This window comes from Phocoena phocoena, chromosome 18 (assembly GCF_963924675.1).
Source record: "Phocoena phocoena chromosome 18, mPhoPho1.1, whole genome shotgun sequence".
Taxonomy (NCBI): domain Eukaryota; kingdom Metazoa; phylum Chordata; class Mammalia; order Artiodactyla; family Phocoenidae; genus Phocoena; species Phocoena phocoena.
In genome coordinates, this window is record NC_089236.1 from 62558932 (window position 1) to 62578668 (window position 19737).

A 19737-nucleotide genomic window follows, 5' to 3' on the forward strand; every position below is an offset into this window, starting at 1 on the left:
GAATTTCCTTCCTTTTTAAGATTGAATAATATTCCAGTGTATGTATATGCCATATTTTGCTTACCATTCATCAATCCATGGACACTTGGGCTGCTTCCATGTTTTAGCTATTGTGAATAATATGCTGCGAATATGGTGTACAAATATCTCTTCAAGACTGTTTTCAATTCTTTTGGGTATGTATACAGAAGTAGAATTGCTGGATCTTATGGTAATGCTACTTTTGGGTTATTGAGTAACTGCCATATTGTTTTCCACAGTGGTTTTACCATTTCTCATTCCAACCAGCAGTACACAAGTGTTCTAATAACTCCACATCCTCGCTAACACTTGTTATTATCTGTATTTTTCATAGTAGTCATTCTAATGGGTGTGAGGTGGTATCGCATTGTAGTTTTTTTTTCTTCCAGTTTTATTGAGATACAATTGACGTACAACACTGTATAAGTTTAAGGTATACAGCATAATGATTTTACTTGCATACATCATGAAATGGTTATCACAATAAGTTTACTGAACATCTCTCCTCTCTTGTAGATACAAAATCAAAGAAATAGAAAAAAGTTTTTCCTTGTGGTGAGACTCTTAGGATTTACTCTCTTAACTTTCATATATAACATACAGCGATGTTACTTATATTTATTACATTGTACTTTACATCTCTAGTACTTACTTATCTTTATAACTGGGAGTTTGTACCTTTTGACTGTCTTCATCCAGTTGCCCCTTTTCCAACTCCCTGTACATGTCTGATCTCTTTTTATATGAGTTTGTTTGTTTTTGAAGTACAATTGGTGTACAACTCTGTTAGTTCCTGTTACACAGCATAATGATTTGATATTTCAATACATTTCAAAATAATTGCCATAAGTCTAGTTACAATATGTCACCATACAAAGATATTATGTAGTCATTGACTATATTCCCCACACTGTGTCTCATTTATTTTACAACTGGAAGTTTGTACCTCTTAATCTCCCTCACCTATTTCTTTCTCTCCCTATTCCCCTCCCCTCTGGCAACCACCTGTTTGTTTTCTGTATTTATGACTCTGCTTCTGTTTTGTTTGTTCATTTGTTTTGGTTTTTAGATTCCACATGTAAGTGGAATCGTACACTATTTGTCTTTTACTGTTTGACCTATTTCACCTAGCATAATACCCTCTAGTTCCATTCATGTTGTCACAAATGGCAAGATTTTATTCTTTTTCATGACTAAGTTTATGTATATATCACATGTGATATATCTATCTCACATATGATATATATATTACATTATTTATCCATTCATTTATTGATGGGCACTTATGTTGCTTCCATATCTTAGCTATTGTAAATAATGCTGCAGTGAGTATAGGGGTGCATGTATCTTTTCAAATTAGTGTTTTTTGTTTTCTTCAAATAAATACCCAGGGATGGAATTGTTGGATTATATAGTAGTTCTATTTTTCATTTTTTGAGGAATTTCCATACTGTTTTCCATAGCAGCTACACCAATTTACATTCTCATCAACAATGCACAAAGGTCCTCTTTTTTTCCACATCCTTGATAACACTTGTTATTTGCTGTCTTTTTGATAATAGCCACTTGGACAATGTGAGGTGATATCTCATTATGGTTTTAATTTCCATTTCCCTGACGATTAGTGATCTTGAGAATCTTTTCATGTGTCTGTTGACCATCTGTATGTCTTCTTCATAAAAATGTCTATTCAGAACCTCTGTCTACTTTTTAACTGCATTGTTAGTTTTTTTGATATTGAGTTGTATGGGTTCTTTGAAGATTTTAGATATTAACCCCTATTGGATATATCAGTTACAAATATCTTCTCCTGTTCAGTGGGTGGCCTTTTCACTTTGTCGGTAGTTTCCTCTGCTGTGCAGAAGCTTTTCAATTTGGCATAGGCTCATTTATTTATTTTGTTTTTGTTTCCCTTGCCTGAGGAGACATACCCAACAAAATATTTCTAAGATAGATATCAAAGAACTTACCGTCTATGTTTTCTTCTAGAAACTTTATGGTTTTGGGCCGTATATTTAGGTATTTAACCCATTTGGAATTTATTTTTGTGCATGGTGTGAGAGGGTAGCCAGTTTGATTCTTTTGTGTGTCGCTGTCCAGTTTTTCCAACACCATTATTGAAGAGGCTGTCTTTTCCCCATTGTATATTCTTGCCTCCTTTGTCATAAATTAATTGCCCATGTAAGTGTGGGTTCATTTCTGTACTCTCTATTCTGTTCCATTGATATATGTATGTGTTTTTGTGCCAGTACGATACTGTTTTGATTACTGTAGCTTTGTAGTATAGTTTGAAATCAGGGAGCATGATTCCTTCAGATCTGTTCTTCTTTCTCAAGATTGTTTTGGCTATTCAGGGACTTCTGTGTTTCCACACAAATTTTAAAATTATGTGTTCTAGTTCTGTGAAAAATGCTCTTGGTATTTTGATACGGATTGCACTGAATCTGTAGATAGCCTTGGGTAGTATGGTCATTTTAATAATATTAATTCTCCTAATCAGTGAACATGGTATATGTTTCTGTATGTTTATGTTGTCTTCAATTTCTTTCATCAGTGTCTTATAGTTTTCTGAGTACAGGTCTTTTACCTCCTTAGGTAGGTTTATTCCTAGATATTTTATTCTTTTGGATGTGATTGTAAATGAAATTATTTCCTTAATTTCTCTTTCTGATAGTTCATTGTTAGTGTATAGAAATGCAACAGATTTCTGTATATTAATTTTGTATCCTGCAAATTTACTGAATTCATTGATGAGCTCTAGTAGGTTTTTGATGGTGTCTTGAGGATTTTCTATGTATAGTATCATGTCATTTGCATACAGTGACAGTTTTACTTCTTCCTTTCCAGTTTGGACTCCTTTTGTTTCTTTTTCTTGTCTGCTGTTGTGGCTAGGAGTTCCAACACTTTGTTGAATAAAAGTGGCAAGAGTGGATATCCTTTTCTTGTACCTGATCGTAGAAGAAATGCTTTTAGTTTCTCACCACTGAGTATTATGTTAGCTTGGGTTTGTCATATATGGCTTTTACTATGTTGAAATATGTTTCCTCTCTGCCCACTTTCTGGAGTGTTTTTATCATAAATGGATGTTGAATTTTGTCAAAAGCTTTTTCTGTATCTATTGAGATGATCATATAATTTTTATTCTTCAATTTGTTAATGTGGTTATCACACTGATTGGGGATATTGAACCATCCATTCATCACTGGGATAAATTACACTTGATCATGATGTATGAGTTTTTTAATATAATATTGAAAATTTGGTTTGCTAATACCTTGTTGAGGATTTTTGCATCTATTTTCATCTGTAACATTCACCTGTAATTTTCTTTCTTTCTTTTTTTTTTGCGGTGCGTGGGCCTGTCTCACTGTTGTGGCCTCTCCTGTTGCGGAGCACAGGCTCCGGATGCGCAGGCTCAGTGGCCATGGCTCACAGGCCCAGCCGCTCCACGGCATGTGGGTCTTCCCGGACAAGGGCACGAACCCGTGTCCCCTGCATCAGCAGGCAGACTCTCAACCACTGCGCCACCAGGGAAGCCCTGTAATTTTCTTTTTGTGATACCTTTGCCTGGTTTTTGTATCAGAGTGATGCTGTGTTTGTAGAATGAGTTCCAAAGCTTCCTTTCTCTGCAATATTTTGGAATAGTTTGAGAAAGATAGGTATTAACTCTTCTCTAAATGTTTGGTAGAATTCACCTGTGAAGCCATCTGGTCCTGGACTTTTTTTTTTTTTTCTTTATTACTGATTCACTTTCATTACTGGTAGTTAGACTGTTTATATTTTCTGTTTCTTCCTGGTTCAGTCTTGGGATATTGTGCATTTCTAGAAATTTATCCATTTCTTTTAGCTTGCGCATTTTATTGGGCTATAATTATTTGTAGTAATCTCTTGTGACCCTTTGTATGTCTGTGGTGTCAGTTGTAACTTCTCCTTTTTCATTTCTAATTTTATTAATTTGGGCCCTCTTTCTTTTTTGATGAGTCTGGCTAATGGTTTATCAATTTTGTCTGTCTTTTCAAAGAATCAGCTCTTAGTTTCATTGATCTTTTCTACTGTTTTTTAGTTTTTTCAAATTCTCTCTTTCATTTATTTCTGCTTTATGATTTCTTTCCTTCTACTAATATTTTGTTGTTATTGTTGTCATTGTTCTTATTTTTCTAGTTCTTTTAGGTATAAGGTTTGGTTGTGCTTTTGAGATTTTTTTTTTCCTGAAGTAAGCTTGTATTGCTATAAACTTCACTCTTAGAACTTCTTCTGTTGCATCCTATAGATTTTAGATTGTTGTGTTTTTATTTTCATTTGTCTCTAGGTATTTTTTGATTTCTTCTTTGATTTCCTCAGTGATCCATTTGTTGTTTGGTAGCATATTTTTTAACCTTCCTTTGTTTGTGTTTTTTGCCTGCTGGTGGATGGGGCCAGTTTCTGACACAGCTTCCTGTGGGATCCAGGGTATCCTAAGGCTGGTGTCAACCCACTGGTATCATTTTTCTGGTGGGCATATAGAACATGAACCTGTAATGTGCAGTGCTGATCATTAATGTCTGATACGTAACATGTAATGTTTGTTAAATGAACAGGTAATTATTATGAAAAATATTCTATGTATTCCAGGGCCTGATCTTCAGGTTTGCATAGCCAAAAACCCTGCATGTTGCACCAGGAAGATGGAGGAAAGTTATCAAATCATAGCTCGCCAAGATATGCAGCAGGTGCTTCAAACATCCAGCTCTACATTAAAGTTTCTGATATCTCGAAACACAGCTGCCTTTCAAGGTAAATGTATCATTTCTGAAACTGAACATAAATCTTGCTATGTAATTTACCTATTGTTATTATTATACTGGTAAATTTGTCTAGGTTTACTTCTTTGTCTTTGCATATTATTCTGGTATAAAATGAGGTTTTAGCTTTTTCTGACCTTCACAGCTTGTTTCTGAGGTTATTCTGGGGCATATAAATTGACTTAGAGTAGGGAGTCTGTAATGTTAGTGAAATTTATGCCTTTCTGGGGGTTCTGCCAAATCCTGCAATACTCTGACCCATGGTTTTACTTCAGTATGAACAGACATGATTATTAGATTTTATTAAATTGTCTATAAAACAAAGTCTCATCACTTTTAACTGGGTAATGATAGATTCATTTTCAAAAATATAATTAAAAACATATTTGTCTAATTTTTTCCTCTAGTACTTCATGTGATTTTCCTAAGAACACCAGTGTGATATATCGAAGGGTAGACAAGTCTGATAAATAGTAAAATAGGAAATATTAATTGGGTGTTTAAGGGTCAGCTACGACCAGAACTCAACCTTAATTCAAACAATATATTCAGAAATAAAATCAATGGGTTATAAAATTACAATACACATTGGAAAACAGGTGATCTTTTTCTTATTTTAGTCATCTCCTCTGTACAATTCCTTATTGCTACAATAAAATAGCTTAATTTATTTTTCCTTTTATAAAGCATTAGCTATTCTATATATTATTAGAATGAAAATCTTTAGATTACACTGCTTTTCAAACAAAATTATTGCTTTTGTTCAATGCAAAATATAACTTCTGCTAGTATTCCTTTTAAATAAGTATATTAATGTCAATCTATTTAAATAATTTGTGCTTTGTTTACATACAGAACTAAATCACAAAGCTGATTAATTTTTAAAACTATACTTATTAAATAAAATAAATATAATAAATCAGGACAGAACTTAAGTTGAATTAAAATGTAGTTCATGATGAATTGATGATTTTTTTATAGAAATTGTGACATGTCAGATTTGAAGATGTTTTAATCCAGTAATATTTTTAGATGTCTTAGAAAACAACATTATTTATGTTATGGAATTTATTCATGTGAAATTGTTGGAGGCAAATATATTGATATGCCTTTTAAGCAAAGCTTGGTGGCTTGAACTGACTGAACTAGAAGATATTAACCACCCACAGAAAGTGATGTAATGATTTTTTCTTATGAAAACGATAGTGTGTACAATATGGAAAATACAGTTTAGAGATAAAGGGGGCAGTGAATAAATCAACCTTACCAGAACAGGGAGATGTGGATGGGAATTGCGGACCATATGCTTGAAAAGGTAAGTTGGACTCACGTGAAAGAAGACCTGAAACATCAACTTGAGTTTGAGAGACTCATTAAAGATTTTTGAACAGGGAAGCTTCATTATGATTTCTCATCTTTTAATGTCAAAACTAAATCCCTCCAAGTAAGAAGGCATGGCCGAAGAAGATCATGACAAATCAAACCTACCTTTTTGGAGAGCAGTGTTAACCATGTAGGTGAAAGAAAGTACCAGCAGTTACGATCACATAGGGACTCAATGAATGGTAGTTGAACATTTTCTTCTGTCTTCAAGTATACTCTAAAAACCTTTTCACATATTGTCGGATAAATTGATCAAGATAGAGCACATTAAATTCAAAAGGTTGGGAGAAATCTAAAACCTGGAATGTTTAGACTTTTAACATGGGTTTAGGCTGCTGAAAACTTTTGGTGATATTGCTAAAAGTTTGGCGACAACTGATCAGTAGTATAAGGACATGAGATTATCTCTACTGGAGTGTCAGTTAATATTATGTATAACTTTTGTTATTTTTTGTTTAGTAAATTGCACCTGCTATATTTAATAGGGTGAGTTTTGCTGTGTATTTAAGTATCAATTACAAAAGTGAAAAAAGGGCCTTTCATAAATATAATTTGTTATAATAAATTGTCACGTTCTCCCTTTGTGACCTGTCAATTTTATTTAAGAATCATGAGAAGGCAAGACAGCTTTAGAAGAAATTTCCTAAAGACTAACTTTACTGGAACAAATTCTCTTACAAGAAGAATACCTGCTTTTAATTTAATGTATAGAATAAGTAGCTTTAGGCTTAGTTCCATAAAAACAAGCTAAATATATGTGCTAAAAGCCATTTGAGAGATCACATTTGCTGTATCATAACTGAACAGGCTACTTTATCAATAAGTAAAGCCCTCTGTCCAGTTTCTATGTAATGAAAATGTCTGAACGCAAATCAGCCTTTGTGTTTCCTAAGAAGAAAGAAGCTAATACATTTTAGTGGGAAACTTAGTCTGCTTGAGAGCAATTTAATGGAGGAAATCATTTCACTGCTTAAGTCATGTAAGTAGATGTGCTACATTTTGATCTTTTTATTTTTTAATATTTCACTTCTATTTCCTACTTCAGCAGTACTACCCTGTCCTTTTAGCCATATTGTGGGTTATAAAAGACTTCGGACTGGGATGTAGTCTGGTCCCTTCTCTCATAGATCTTATGGGGTTCCTTGGGAGCATGTTTTTGAAGTAAACCTTTGGATATGACTGGTGGGGATGATCACTTGGGTGTGTGGGTGTAGCGGACCCCACACGACTGTAAGATGAAGGCAGGGAGGCTGGGATTGCTCCGAAGAGAGGAGACAGTGCCAGCAGCTGGTACCAGAAGACATAAGGTTATTCCACGTACAGCCCACATTCAGCTCTGGAATTTAGCCCTGGAAGGTAATATCACTGGGGCTGGAATCAGCCTCCTTACTGGGATAATTCTACTTTTTTCAGTTAAGGTATTTGTTATAGGTTTCCTGAAAATAAAACAGGCAAACAAAGATATGGTTTTGGAAGAACCCATAAGTACGACCTGGGGTTCAGTGTGTCCTGTGGGTTGTCATTCACGTAGCATACAGCCTTTGATAAGATGAAAGGAGCAAGCGGGTATCCCTGTGTCTGTTGCTCTTCATAAATTAGTGGTGCTGTTTGCACAGAGACTGCTGGCTTCGTCACAGTGCAGACAACAACTGCTCTTCATTTTCAGGGGCTTGATTACGTTCATGAATAAAGTGGGCAGCCTGCAATAATGCGAAAGAGTTTGTTTCCCTTCAGCCACTTTATGAGTGTGGGATTGCCTGCCTTGAAAACCTTTTGCAGGGGGGTAGGGGGTGGTGGTGGTGGGATGAATTGGGAGATTGGGATTGACATGTATACACTAATATGTATAAGATAGATAACTAATAAGAACCTGTTGTATAAAAAATAAATAAAAATAGAGATCATACTTTAAAAAAGAAAAAACACATTTTGCAAATATTTTTTATAAATGTTTTATTTATTTATACACTAAAGTTTGGTGTGACTCATGAGGAAATAAAGGAGGTTGACAGAGGATGTGTCAACCACTGTAAAAAAAGCAACTGTTACCCAGCTTTCAAATTTGTCAGTTTTAAAATCTCTGTTTAAATAAGAGAATAGGGCTTAGTTTTTGTTTAATTTAAAACTGTACAAAATTTTCAGGATAATTTTCAAAAATAAACTGCAGGAATATTTGGGAGAATACAGAAGCTTATCTTTTGTTTAAACGTTATAAAGATAAGGTTAAGAAGTTTTATCTTTCCTTAGAGATCTTTTCCTATTTCTCTCATCTTCAAATAGCTCACATATTTCTAAAATATATGGTATATACTAAGTCTTTATTCTGGAAGTTTCCAGTTTTTTATATGGCATTTAAAAAGTGCATTATCACAAAAGACTCAGTGATGAACGATATCTAGAACAAGAAGGAGTTAATATTTTTGTTGACGATTTCATTTTCTGGGCTAATTAAATGTTCATTCTTGATTAAAAGTACTTGAAAGATTGGTAAGCTTGTCCTCTTGGGTTGAAATGTTAGATTTAGGACTTTAATAAAAATTACATTCCTATTTTTAATGAAATATAGGAATGTGTTCAAAATTAAATATCTTTGTTTAAAAAGCAGGTAAATTAAGAGTGAGAATGTGAATGTAATTAAAGTATTGTCCTCTTTTACACTAACAGATATTACCTACTGTGAAGTGTATAGCTAGTGTATAGCTACTGTAAAACCGGTGTAAAATGTATGTACATATCCACATACATATAGTCGAAGGCACAAGGATGTAGTGAATATTTGAATATCTTAATGTATGAGATGAGTAGATTTATATAAATGTTACAATAGTAAGCCTGGAGTACATTAATCTTATTTTGTTCACTTTTGTTATGCTTTACAGAGGTGAACAATATTTAAAATTATTCCTTGGAAGAGCATTATGTGCAAGGATAAAGGAACAGTGTTATTTCTAACACTGAGAATTACCTGATCAAAGGCCCAAGGGTAAGAGAACAGGTAGCCTTAGACTGGCAGTGTTGAGGAGACGTGTTGGCTTTTCCCTTTCTCTAGACCTAGAACAGATACGCAGTAAATGTAATTAACTGAACTGCATGAATACATGGATAAATGAATGAATGGAAGAATGATTCTTAGCAGGAAGCTGGTTCTGAAATAAAATGAAAGAGTTCTGCTCTCCCTCTCCCCCTTCATCCTTCCCTTCCCTTCATGCATTTCATATCTCTGTTGAGTACCTACTAAGTGCTGGCACTGCCAGGTGCTTAGATGGTACCTTGCCCAAATTTTCAAGCTATTTTACTTTTATTGGCTCCTTCAGGCTTCTGATATGCCAACATTTGTTTACTGATTTTATAAGCTAGGAAGGAGGGAAGTCCCTGGCCGTCCAGTGGTTAGGACTCAGCACTTTCACTGCCAAGGGCCTGGGTTCAAGATCCCACAAGCTTCATGGCGTACCCCTCCCACCCCCGGCTCCCAGTAACCAGGAAGGAGCACGTTATAATGCTTCTGTCGGCGGTGTATTCTGAATGTGATTGCATTTTCCCCTTGGTTTGAAGCAGCGCGTGGTTTAGTGTGTTATCTCACACAGCAGCCACCAGTGCAATTGGTCTTTATCCAACTGTCCTGTATCTCTGAAATGTTAAAAATTTTTTCTTTTGAATCCGTGTCAGCAAGCTGCTATTAATTATGAAAATGACTAATTTTAATATATTCTAGATGCAAATTCCAGAGCTTAAATTACTCTTCAGCTGGAAATAAAGCTTGCTTTGCATGAAGCAAAAAAATTGAAAAGCGTAGAACTAAGTGTGGAAACACATTGAAGTGTAGAACTAAGAGGTTAGTTTGCCATATTTCTTTTTTAAGTTTTAGGAAGTAAACTTTCAGTTGTTTTAATTCTGACTGTTGATAGTTTATGATAATATCACCTATTGCTATGATAATCTTACCTAGAAAGCACAATAACCTGCTTATGGTAGGCTAAACAATTCTTTCTTGATTTTATATTAAATATATTTTCAGTTAAGTCTTTTTTTTTTTAAAGTTGTACCTTTCTCTTAATTATTTTGGCACAATCAGGCTTTTCTATTTCTTTTTTTTTCTTTTAAATTAATAAATTAATTTATTTTTGCTGTGTTGGGTCTTCGTTTCTGTGTGAGGGCTTTCTCTAGTTGTGGCGAGTTGGGGCCACTCTTCATTGCGGTGCGCGGGCCTCTCACTATCGCGGCCTCTCTTGTCGTGGAGCGCAGGCTCCAGATGTGCAGGCTCAGTAGTTGTGGCTCACGGGCCCAGTTGCTCCACGGCATGTGGAATCCTTCCAGACCAGGGCTTGAACCCGTGTCCCCTGTATTAGCAGGCAGATTCTCAACCACTGCGCCACCAGGGAAGCCCGTTTTCAGTTAAATCTTTTCAATGTGAGAACTGTGTATTTATTGCCTAGAAGGTGAGTTGGCATTTCATCAGGGTCTTTATCATTTTGTCATCTTCATATTAGTTTAATCTTACTTTTACGTGAGGGATCACAAGGGATGATTCTTAAAAGGTAACTATGTATTGAGTAAAGGCCAGGACATGTGGGAGGTTACAACTAGCTATGTTTTTGAGATTTATCTGTCCCCCTATCTCTGATTCATCTGTGTGAATTGATTTATACAAGTTCTTTTTATAGATATGTGGCATTTATTTACCCTCCCTGTGATGGACATTTTAATAATTCCCAACTTATATTTGCACTTGTAGTGCTGCAACAAACATTCTTGTTCATGTCTCCGAGGGCATGTGTTTCTCTAGGGTTTATATGTAGAAGTGAAATTGTGGCTTATAGGCTGTGACCTCGTCCACTTGACCAGATATTTTGCAGAATTACTCTTCTAAGGAGCTGAACCTATTTAAACTCGCACAAGCAGTTGGTGTGCTTTGTCCTTATTCCACATCCTTCCCAACACTTCCCAATAATTCTGAAATTATTGTCAGAATTTAAAAAAAATTCTAAAAGTATTTTTTAATTAAAATAGAGTTTTAAAATAAAATTTGATGAACTGATAGATGTGAAATGGTATCTTGTTTTCGAAACGTGCAGTTTCCTAATTACTGGGGTGTCTGAATGTCTTTCCAAAAATACTTCTTTATTTTGCGTGTTCTTTATTTTCTCTTATGAATATGTCTTGTGAATCTGTATACACACTTAGGAGATATGTACCATGTTGTGTTTCTGTATGTATTAAAAATTTTCTTCTAGGTACAGATATTGCCACGTCTTAAAGTTTTAGCTAAAATAATTCAAATTTCTTTCCATATTCTATGGCAATTCAAGCTCTCCAGAAGTTTTCTGCACATTTCCACAGTCTGCAGTCTCATGGTTACTACTGCCTCTGCTTCCCTGCTTTCTTTCATTTGCTTTTGTGTCTCTTTTCTATCATATTAATTTCATATGAAAAATTTTTTCTTAATTACCACTCCATAGACACACACATACATGTACACACATTAACCTAAGTTGTATGTATAAAATAAATTTTATGAGATGATGGTGATAAAGGAAGGTGAAATCTAAAAATCACAAATAATTTCAAATTGAACACGGATTCCTGTGTTTGCAAGTGTTTTCTAGCCCACCCTCCACCATCAATCCTTGGAACTACCATCCTCACATCATTCTCTCTGGCCCTCGTGTCTCCCACTTCCTTGTGTGGTACTCTGCTCTTCTCAGATGGTGAGATGAGGGGATCTTCTGGTTCCTTACATTTATTATATGAGCATGGAAATAGCAACTGTCATGTGGCTCTGAGGGTGCATTTAAAGAAATACTTTTGTTTTAGGTTAAAAAAGCTTTTATCTTTTTATGTTAAAAATTTCCCCAGCTTTATTGAGATATAATTGATATTGTGTAAATGTAAGACGTACAACCCATTGATTGGATACTCTTACGTATCGCAACATGGGTACCACTGTGGTGTTAGCTGACACCTCCATCAAGTCACATAATTACCAGTTCTTTTTTGCAGCAAGAACATTTAAGATCTACTCTTTCAGCAACTTTCAAGTATATACTACAGTACTGTTAACTGTAATCACAGTGAGGTTCATTATATCCCCAGAACGTAATCATTTTGTAACTAGAAGTTTGTATTCTTTGTCCAGGGTCATTTCTCTGCCCTCCAGCCCCTGCTAAGCACCATACTACTCTCTAAACTTAGTACTTGTTGATCAACCTATTGTCTATTAGATATTTTAGAAACAATGAATTTCCTAAATCCCACATTCATGCAAAATACAGTGACCTTTTATAAAGTGTAGGCAAGGTATATAATCTTTTTTTCCCTAGTATTTAAATTGAGTCTGTTTTATATTTTCAAATGTTAATGTTGATAGCGTTAGTAATCTATGGAAAGAAAGAAACAATTAATTATTAACTACTTTTGAAACAGAGCTCATTTATCTTAGAAGTGTTTACTTCCAAAAGTAGTAATAGGCTATTAAAGTTAATCAGGCATTTTTAGAAGATTCAAAATATGTTTTCTTTAAAATATTTTTCTTATAACTAAATATAGAAAAAAGAAAATAAGCTGAATTAATATCAAATTTTTCTAAATATTGTGTGGCAGTAGACTTCAAGGGAAACTTGTGATGTCACTAATGTGTGGTTGACACTCACTTTGTAATGTAATATTTATGAATTCTTTTAAAAACCTTTTACTCCATGAACAAACTTTTTCATTATGTTGATAATGTAATCTAAAATGTACATGATATTAAAAGTGAAATTCATGCTTTCCCCCACCCCCAGATTAGCTTTGTGCATTTAACATCTGAATATGGATTTTTTTTGATGATGTCAGCTAATATATTTTGTCAGTGTGTGTCTTGGAATTAATATTTCTAGCAGTAAGCAGTTTTAATATTGAAAGTATTTCCCTGTTTATAAGAGGCTGGTAGAAAGGTAAAGATTGAGGGATCCTTTGAATATATCTAAATTTATATAATGTGAAGAATACAATTACAGTAAAAGTAATAATTTCATTATATGTTTTTACTGATTATAAATTTCATTAACAAATTCTGTTGAAATATATCCTTGATGCACTTACCAGCTCTTTTGATAGATCATTTTTTTAATAGCTATTTTTGAGTCAACATATTTAGTTTCATGAAGGGTGATTTGTCTCTATTAAATGTCCAATGTATTTTAAGGCCCTACAAAATTTTATCTAAGCTAGGTAATACTATGATTTAATGATCAATTTATTTACATTATTTTTACAAGAAAGATAAAATATTGGCATTATTAAAATATTAAAGAAATTATTTTAAAACTCAACAATGTGTCTTTTCACAATTTGCGTACTACCTCATAAGTAGTAGTTTATCGTGAGATATTAATTTGTGTCTCACTATGGTTGTTGTGTGGCATATGCCACATGAAAACCTTTTGTTTTTCCTCTGCCTTACTGGTTGAACCCCAAGTTTGGGAGTGATCACCCTCTATGGCAATGTGCTTAGGGACAGTGAACCCTGCTGGAGCTCTAGGGGATGGTGTGAAATGGAATAGGAAGTGTGTGTATGGTGGTGAAGTTTTAAATAGCTGTGGTGGGAAATGGGAAAGCGGCCCATTTGGGAAAGCGGCCCAAATGGGAAAGCTCAGCGGCCATGGCTCACGGGCCCAGCCGCTCCACGGCATGTGGGCTCTTCCCGGACCGAGGCACGAACCCGTGTCCCCTGCATCGGCAGGTGGACTCTCAACCACTGCGCCACCAGGGAAGCTCTAATTTTTAAATATTTTTTTTAAAACCACTTTGTTGAGATATGATTGATAACAAAAAGCTGTATTTCCTGTATAAAACTTGATACAAACAATTTGGAGATAAGTATACACCTGTGAAACCATCACCACAATCTACGCCATAAACATATTGGAGGAGGCTGATCATTGACAAGAGTAATGGTGTGGAAGAGCCAGGCGACATCCAGCTCCTCCCTACGGCCCAGCTCTGTAAAGTAGTAGAGATGTTTCTTTCTTTCTTTTTTTTTTTTAAATTGGGGTATAGTTGATTTACAATGTTGTTAGTTTCTGCTGTACAGCAAAGTGAATCAGTTATACATATACATATATCCACTCTTTTTGGATTCTTTTCCCATATAGGCCATTACAGAGTATTGAGTAGAGTTCCCTGTGCTATACAGTAGGTCCTTATGAGTTATCTATTTTATATATAGTAGTGTGTATGTGTCAATCCCAATCTTCCAGTTTATCCCTACTCCCCCTTACCCCTGGGAACCATAAGTTTATTTTCTACATCTGTGACTCTATTTCTGTTTTGTAGATGAGTTCATTTGTAGCCTTTTTTAAGATTCCACATATAAGCAATATAATATACAATGCGATATTACTCAGCCTTAAAAGAGAACAAAATAATGCCATTTGCAGCAACATGGACCTAGAGATTGTCATACTGAGTGAAGTAAGTCAAACAGACAAAGAGATGTTGTTTCAATAACATATATCTAAGTATGAAAATAAAATTAATTTTGATAGAATAACTCATGATTCTATCCAATGAAACCTATTTTCAATACTTAGCATAATTTAAAGTGAAGGGCTTTATAAAGAAATGAATAACACACAAATAAGTAAGATTGACTTGAATTAAATTTGTAAACAAACTTTGAGAATGGACTGGAGAAAGCATGTAGTGAGACAAAGTATTTAGAATAAAGTTGCATAATAGAAATTATGGGCGAAATCATGAGTTTATGTATGAAAAATTTATTTTAAACTTATTTTAATTATAAAAAGTATAACATGGTTATATAAAATTGAAAATAAAATCTTTGTCAATAACTCAGCAAGTAAGGTTCTGTGATGAGCTTAAGTCCCTTAAGACTCAAATTTGAAGTCTTGGTGGTAATTCTTAGAACACCAAGAGCACATTTTACATTTTTATATAAATAAAAATGAACTAAGTTCTGTTTACCAAACAATATCAATAATTATCAATCATTTCAATAATGTCTTTTTATTATATCATCTCTTAACGAATTAGAAATACTTACAGTTCATATAAGTGGATTATTGTCTAATTTGAAATTTTAAATAATATAATAATTCATTGTAAATTATAAAGTACAGTTTATTAAAACTGTGAGAATTTTCTTAATAGTTAAGCTTTTTTTCCCTCTATAGCCTTGGGGGAAGAGCAGATTAAGATTAAAATATTAAACAATCGTCCATAATATTTAATTGGTAAAGTGGTAAGATATAATGGAAAATAAGATACCTCTCTTTCTTCAGGCAAATAGAGGACTTAAATTTTATAGCCATTCCTCAATGTAGCTGTTCATGATGGGAAATTATCCATGCATATCTTCATGCTTTTAGCATAAAATATATCTAGCAATAAATGGGATATATATGCTATAGCTCTCATTCAGAAGGCAAAGGGCTTGAAACAGCATCTTAAGATCCAGAAAGTCATAACAGTAAATAAAAGGTAATTGTTGGATAGCTATGCTGTGTTTCTTTTTTGCCAGAGTAATTCTGCCTGTGGGCTAACTTTAGTATAAACAAAGATAATTGAACTTTTGCACCTTGAAGAATATTTTCCTCTTGTACTATTTCTTTGACTCCATCTCCTCAGGGTGTAAACTTGACTTGAATGTTAACTTATGAAGCATATTCATTTTTTTACCATAAGTAGGAATAAACAGAAGCTACTTTATAGTAGAATAAACATTGGTCTTTGTTATGGGCAAACATTTGTTATTGTTATCAGATAGGCAACATGCTTAAGGGTTTAAGAACAGGGTTCTAGAGTTAGAGAACCTGAGTTTGAATACTCTCTCAAGACCTGCATGTAGGCTTTCATTTCCTTGCTTGTAGGATGGGGATAATAATAGTACCTTCTTCTAGGTTGCAATTAATAAGAATTGGTCATGGTAATTCCAGTAAAGTAACTAGTATCATGCCTGGTATGTAATAAGCACTCAGTAGATGGTAGCTATCCTTCCTCCTTTATGTGTGGTGTATATTTTTTCCCTAACATTTGAGTGGCAGCAAAACATCTCAGGGTAAAAATTGTCTAATGGAATTTCTGTAAGTGGGGAATTGCATAAAGTCAATTGGCACATTATCAGAAGTGCCTCAGTGGCCAGGAAGGAGAAGGGCCTTGGTGATCCAGACTTCCTTGGACCTGCTCCTGATGGGCTTTCCAAGAGTTAAATTGCAAGCGTGTGGGGTTATGGCCAAACATGCTCTCTAATGGTAAAGACAAGCCATTGAGAGAAATTATCTGGTGAATAATAACTGGTACATTTTAAAGCAAACTCTTTTTACTGCCCAGCTGGTAATCAGATGTAATTTCGAATTTCATTAAATGGTATTAAATTGTAATATTTTGACTCTCACTGTAGTAGAAACTAACATAAACACCAAAATCCAACGTTTGGTGCAAAGCGACAGAGTCCATGGAAAACTATTCAATGGCTTAACGAAAGCCTTAATCTTCTTAGTATCCTTTGCCAAATGAGAATAACTTCACATGTGAAAGGCTTTACATTTTTGATATTGCTAGATTCATTTGGATCACTTTCGGGGATGTATGCAGTTTACTTTGGCATTTCTTTAGATTATGCATTTGTGAGTTTTTAGATAGAGCCACTAACTTTAAATTGGTCCTTTCACAACAGCATGGAATAAATAAGTAAATGCATAGTCTTCAGAGCAATGTGAAAGGTTTCGTGCTTGGTAGAATATGGCAAAAAGTTTCATCTAAGATTTCACTGAACTACTTTGGAGGGTACTGTTCATTAAGATAATTTTTATTTTGGTCCAAATGTTGCTAATTATTGTTCCATAAAATTATGTAACTATTTGATAGTTGTACTTCCTACCTGCTGGAAATGTGAAATATCATTATTGCTTGTCTGGGCGGCATTTTAGAGGGTTTTCTCTTTATGTGAGGAAAGACAATATAGAGAGAGATGGACACTAAATCCCTGGAAAGTGTGATTTAGGAAAGGGCTCAGAGGGGTGGACAAAGGTGTCCTGCGGTTTAAGAAGGAACAATAAATTCTCTGTTCATGTTATGCTTTTTAAAATCTGGGTTTAATATGCTTACTTTCTAGCTGTAGTCTCAGGGCAATACTTTAGGATGATCTAGGCCAATTTGCTTAATTTGTTTTTATTACGAACCTTCATAGTAGGTTTAAATTAAATTATCTCTGTATTTGGCAACTCTTATGCAATATATTTAGTGTATTTGTTATTTTAATGGGATTGTATATTTCGAATGCAAATTAAGAATATATTTAATAATCATCGGCCTACACTGGTGCAGCTATTCTGGAAAGCAGTTTGACAACACTTAGCAAAAATATGTGTTCTCTCTCCCTCTTTTTCTTCTTTCTGATTCTCTACTGCTTATATATATATATATATATATATATATATATAAAAATTTTTTAGAGAACATTTGGGGACATATAAATGCATATTAATTGTGGTGTTTGTTGTAATAGCTGGGAGTTGAGGCAGTCTGGGTGTCTGTAATTGAGGGAAAGGTAAGAAAAATACACAGAAATGTGTTATGGAATAGTATGCATCATGAGGAATAATCAACTGGATACATACCTAGTGACTGGAATAGACTTTAAAAACATAAGGTAGAGTGAAGAAGGGCAGAATGAGAATGAGGTATGTAGCACAATACCATATATGTATCTTAAAAATACATGTACCAAACAATTGTATATATTTTACTGGAACACATACAAATCAAAGAGTTCACATGAAGCACATTAGAGTGATTGCTTAAGGGAATATGATTGTATAACTATTGTATCATCCAACCTCATACATTTTAAGAGATATGCGGGATGTGAAGAATAGCTAGGAAGAAGGAAAGTGAAAGAAAGTGAAATTCTTAGGTGTAAACCTTCCCAAACTTGTACAGGATCTGTACGCTGAAAATGCTAATGGAAAAAAAAATCAAAGAACCTGAATAAATGGAGAGACATACCATATTCATGAATTGGGAGACTCAACATAGTAAAGATGACCTTTTTACCTAAATTACTCTATAGGTTTAACATAATTTTTTTTTTTTTTTGCGGTACGCGGGCCTCTCACTGTTGTGGCCTCTCCCATTGCGGAGCACAGGCTCCGGATGCGCAGGCTCAGCGGCCATGGCTCACGGGCCCAGCTGCTGCGTGGCATGTGGGATCTTCCTGGACCGGGGCACGAACCCGTGTCCCCTGCATCGGCAGGCGGACTCTCAACCACTGTGCCACCAGGGAAGCCCGGTTTAACATAAGTTTTTATCAAAATCCTAGCAGACTTTGTGTGACCTATGCAGGCTTTTTCTAAAATTTATATGGAAAGGCACAGGACCTGAGATAGCTTAAACAACTTGGACAAAGAAGAGTGAAGTGGGAGGAATCACTCAACCAGACAATGAGACTTACTATATAGCTACATTAATTGAAAGTGTGGCATTGGCAGAGGGATAGACACATAGAACCGATTAAGGAGCCCCGGAATAGACCCACAAAATTATGCCCAATTGATTTTTGATAGGTGCAAGAGCCGTTCAATGGAGGAAGGAATTCCTATTCAACACACTGTGCTGAGCAGTTGGGTATCCATAGGTGAAATATTATTGTAATATTTTTGTATTAAAATGTCTAAATGTTTCAACCCAAAGATTTTCACAGGTTCTGTCTTTTCTGCCTTCATTTAAAGAACTTTTCTATAATTTTTTCCCTAAGGCAAAATTTATTAAATAAGTCACCTCTGTGAATCTATTGAATATTCCATCAAATCTAAGTGCTGTTAATCATAGACCCTCTCAATTTCAGTGCATTCTAGTAGGCAGTATAAATTTATTCAGATAAATATGGTAGCTTCATCAAAAGCTTCTTCCCAGAATTTGAGTTAAACTAAATAAAAGTTAAATCATAAACATTGTTTGAGATCTCACTGTTTACTCAGTTCTTCTCTTGCTTTTTTCAGTAAGGACAAATTTCAATGTCTCTTTGTTTGAAATGCTTTCAAGAATTGAAATATGTTAAAAGTTTTTAAAACTGTTTTTTAGTATATATTTATTAAATATTGATTTAAGATTTTGGCTGATTTCTTTTGGTTGTAGTATGACCAGTTAGTTTATTTAATAGTCTGAATGAGAGAAAAAAAGGAGTGAGTTTTGTTAATGTTGATAGAGAATAGGGGAGGGGAGAAAGAAATTCTAAGTATATTTAGAAGAAAAATTTAACAAGACTGGGTAACTGAATGACTGGAGTGGGATTAGGAAGAGAAGGAACCCAGGATCAATGTTGAGTCTTGCAAGAGAATACTCTCAGGGACTGATTTATGTTGTCCTCATTTTCCTTATTTCTATCTTAATTTTTAGTAAATTTTTTTTTTTTGAAAATTCTGTTCAACTCCAAGTCTGTGTGTAAGCTGCTCTAGAGAATCCATCCATTCCTTCGTCAATATTTTACTTAGTATATGTCAAATACTGGGCACTTAACTGTATTCAGGCAGTCCTCGATTTGCACAATTTTGTG

At 34.5% G+C, this 19737-nt stretch overlaps 1 protein-coding gene across 1 annotated transcript in view; it reads left to right on the forward strand.

The window, feature by feature from the left end:
- The window catches only part of GPC5 (glypican 5), a 1362542-nt gene that overhangs the window by 36258 nt on the left and 1306547 nt on the right, over positions 1-19737 (forward strand). Inside the window, exon 2 of the mRNA XM_065896202.1 lies at positions 4633-4794. Coding sequence (XP_065752274.1) covers positions 4633-4794 — 162 coding nt within the window. The remainder of the gene's footprint in view (positions 1-4632; positions 4795-19737) is intronic.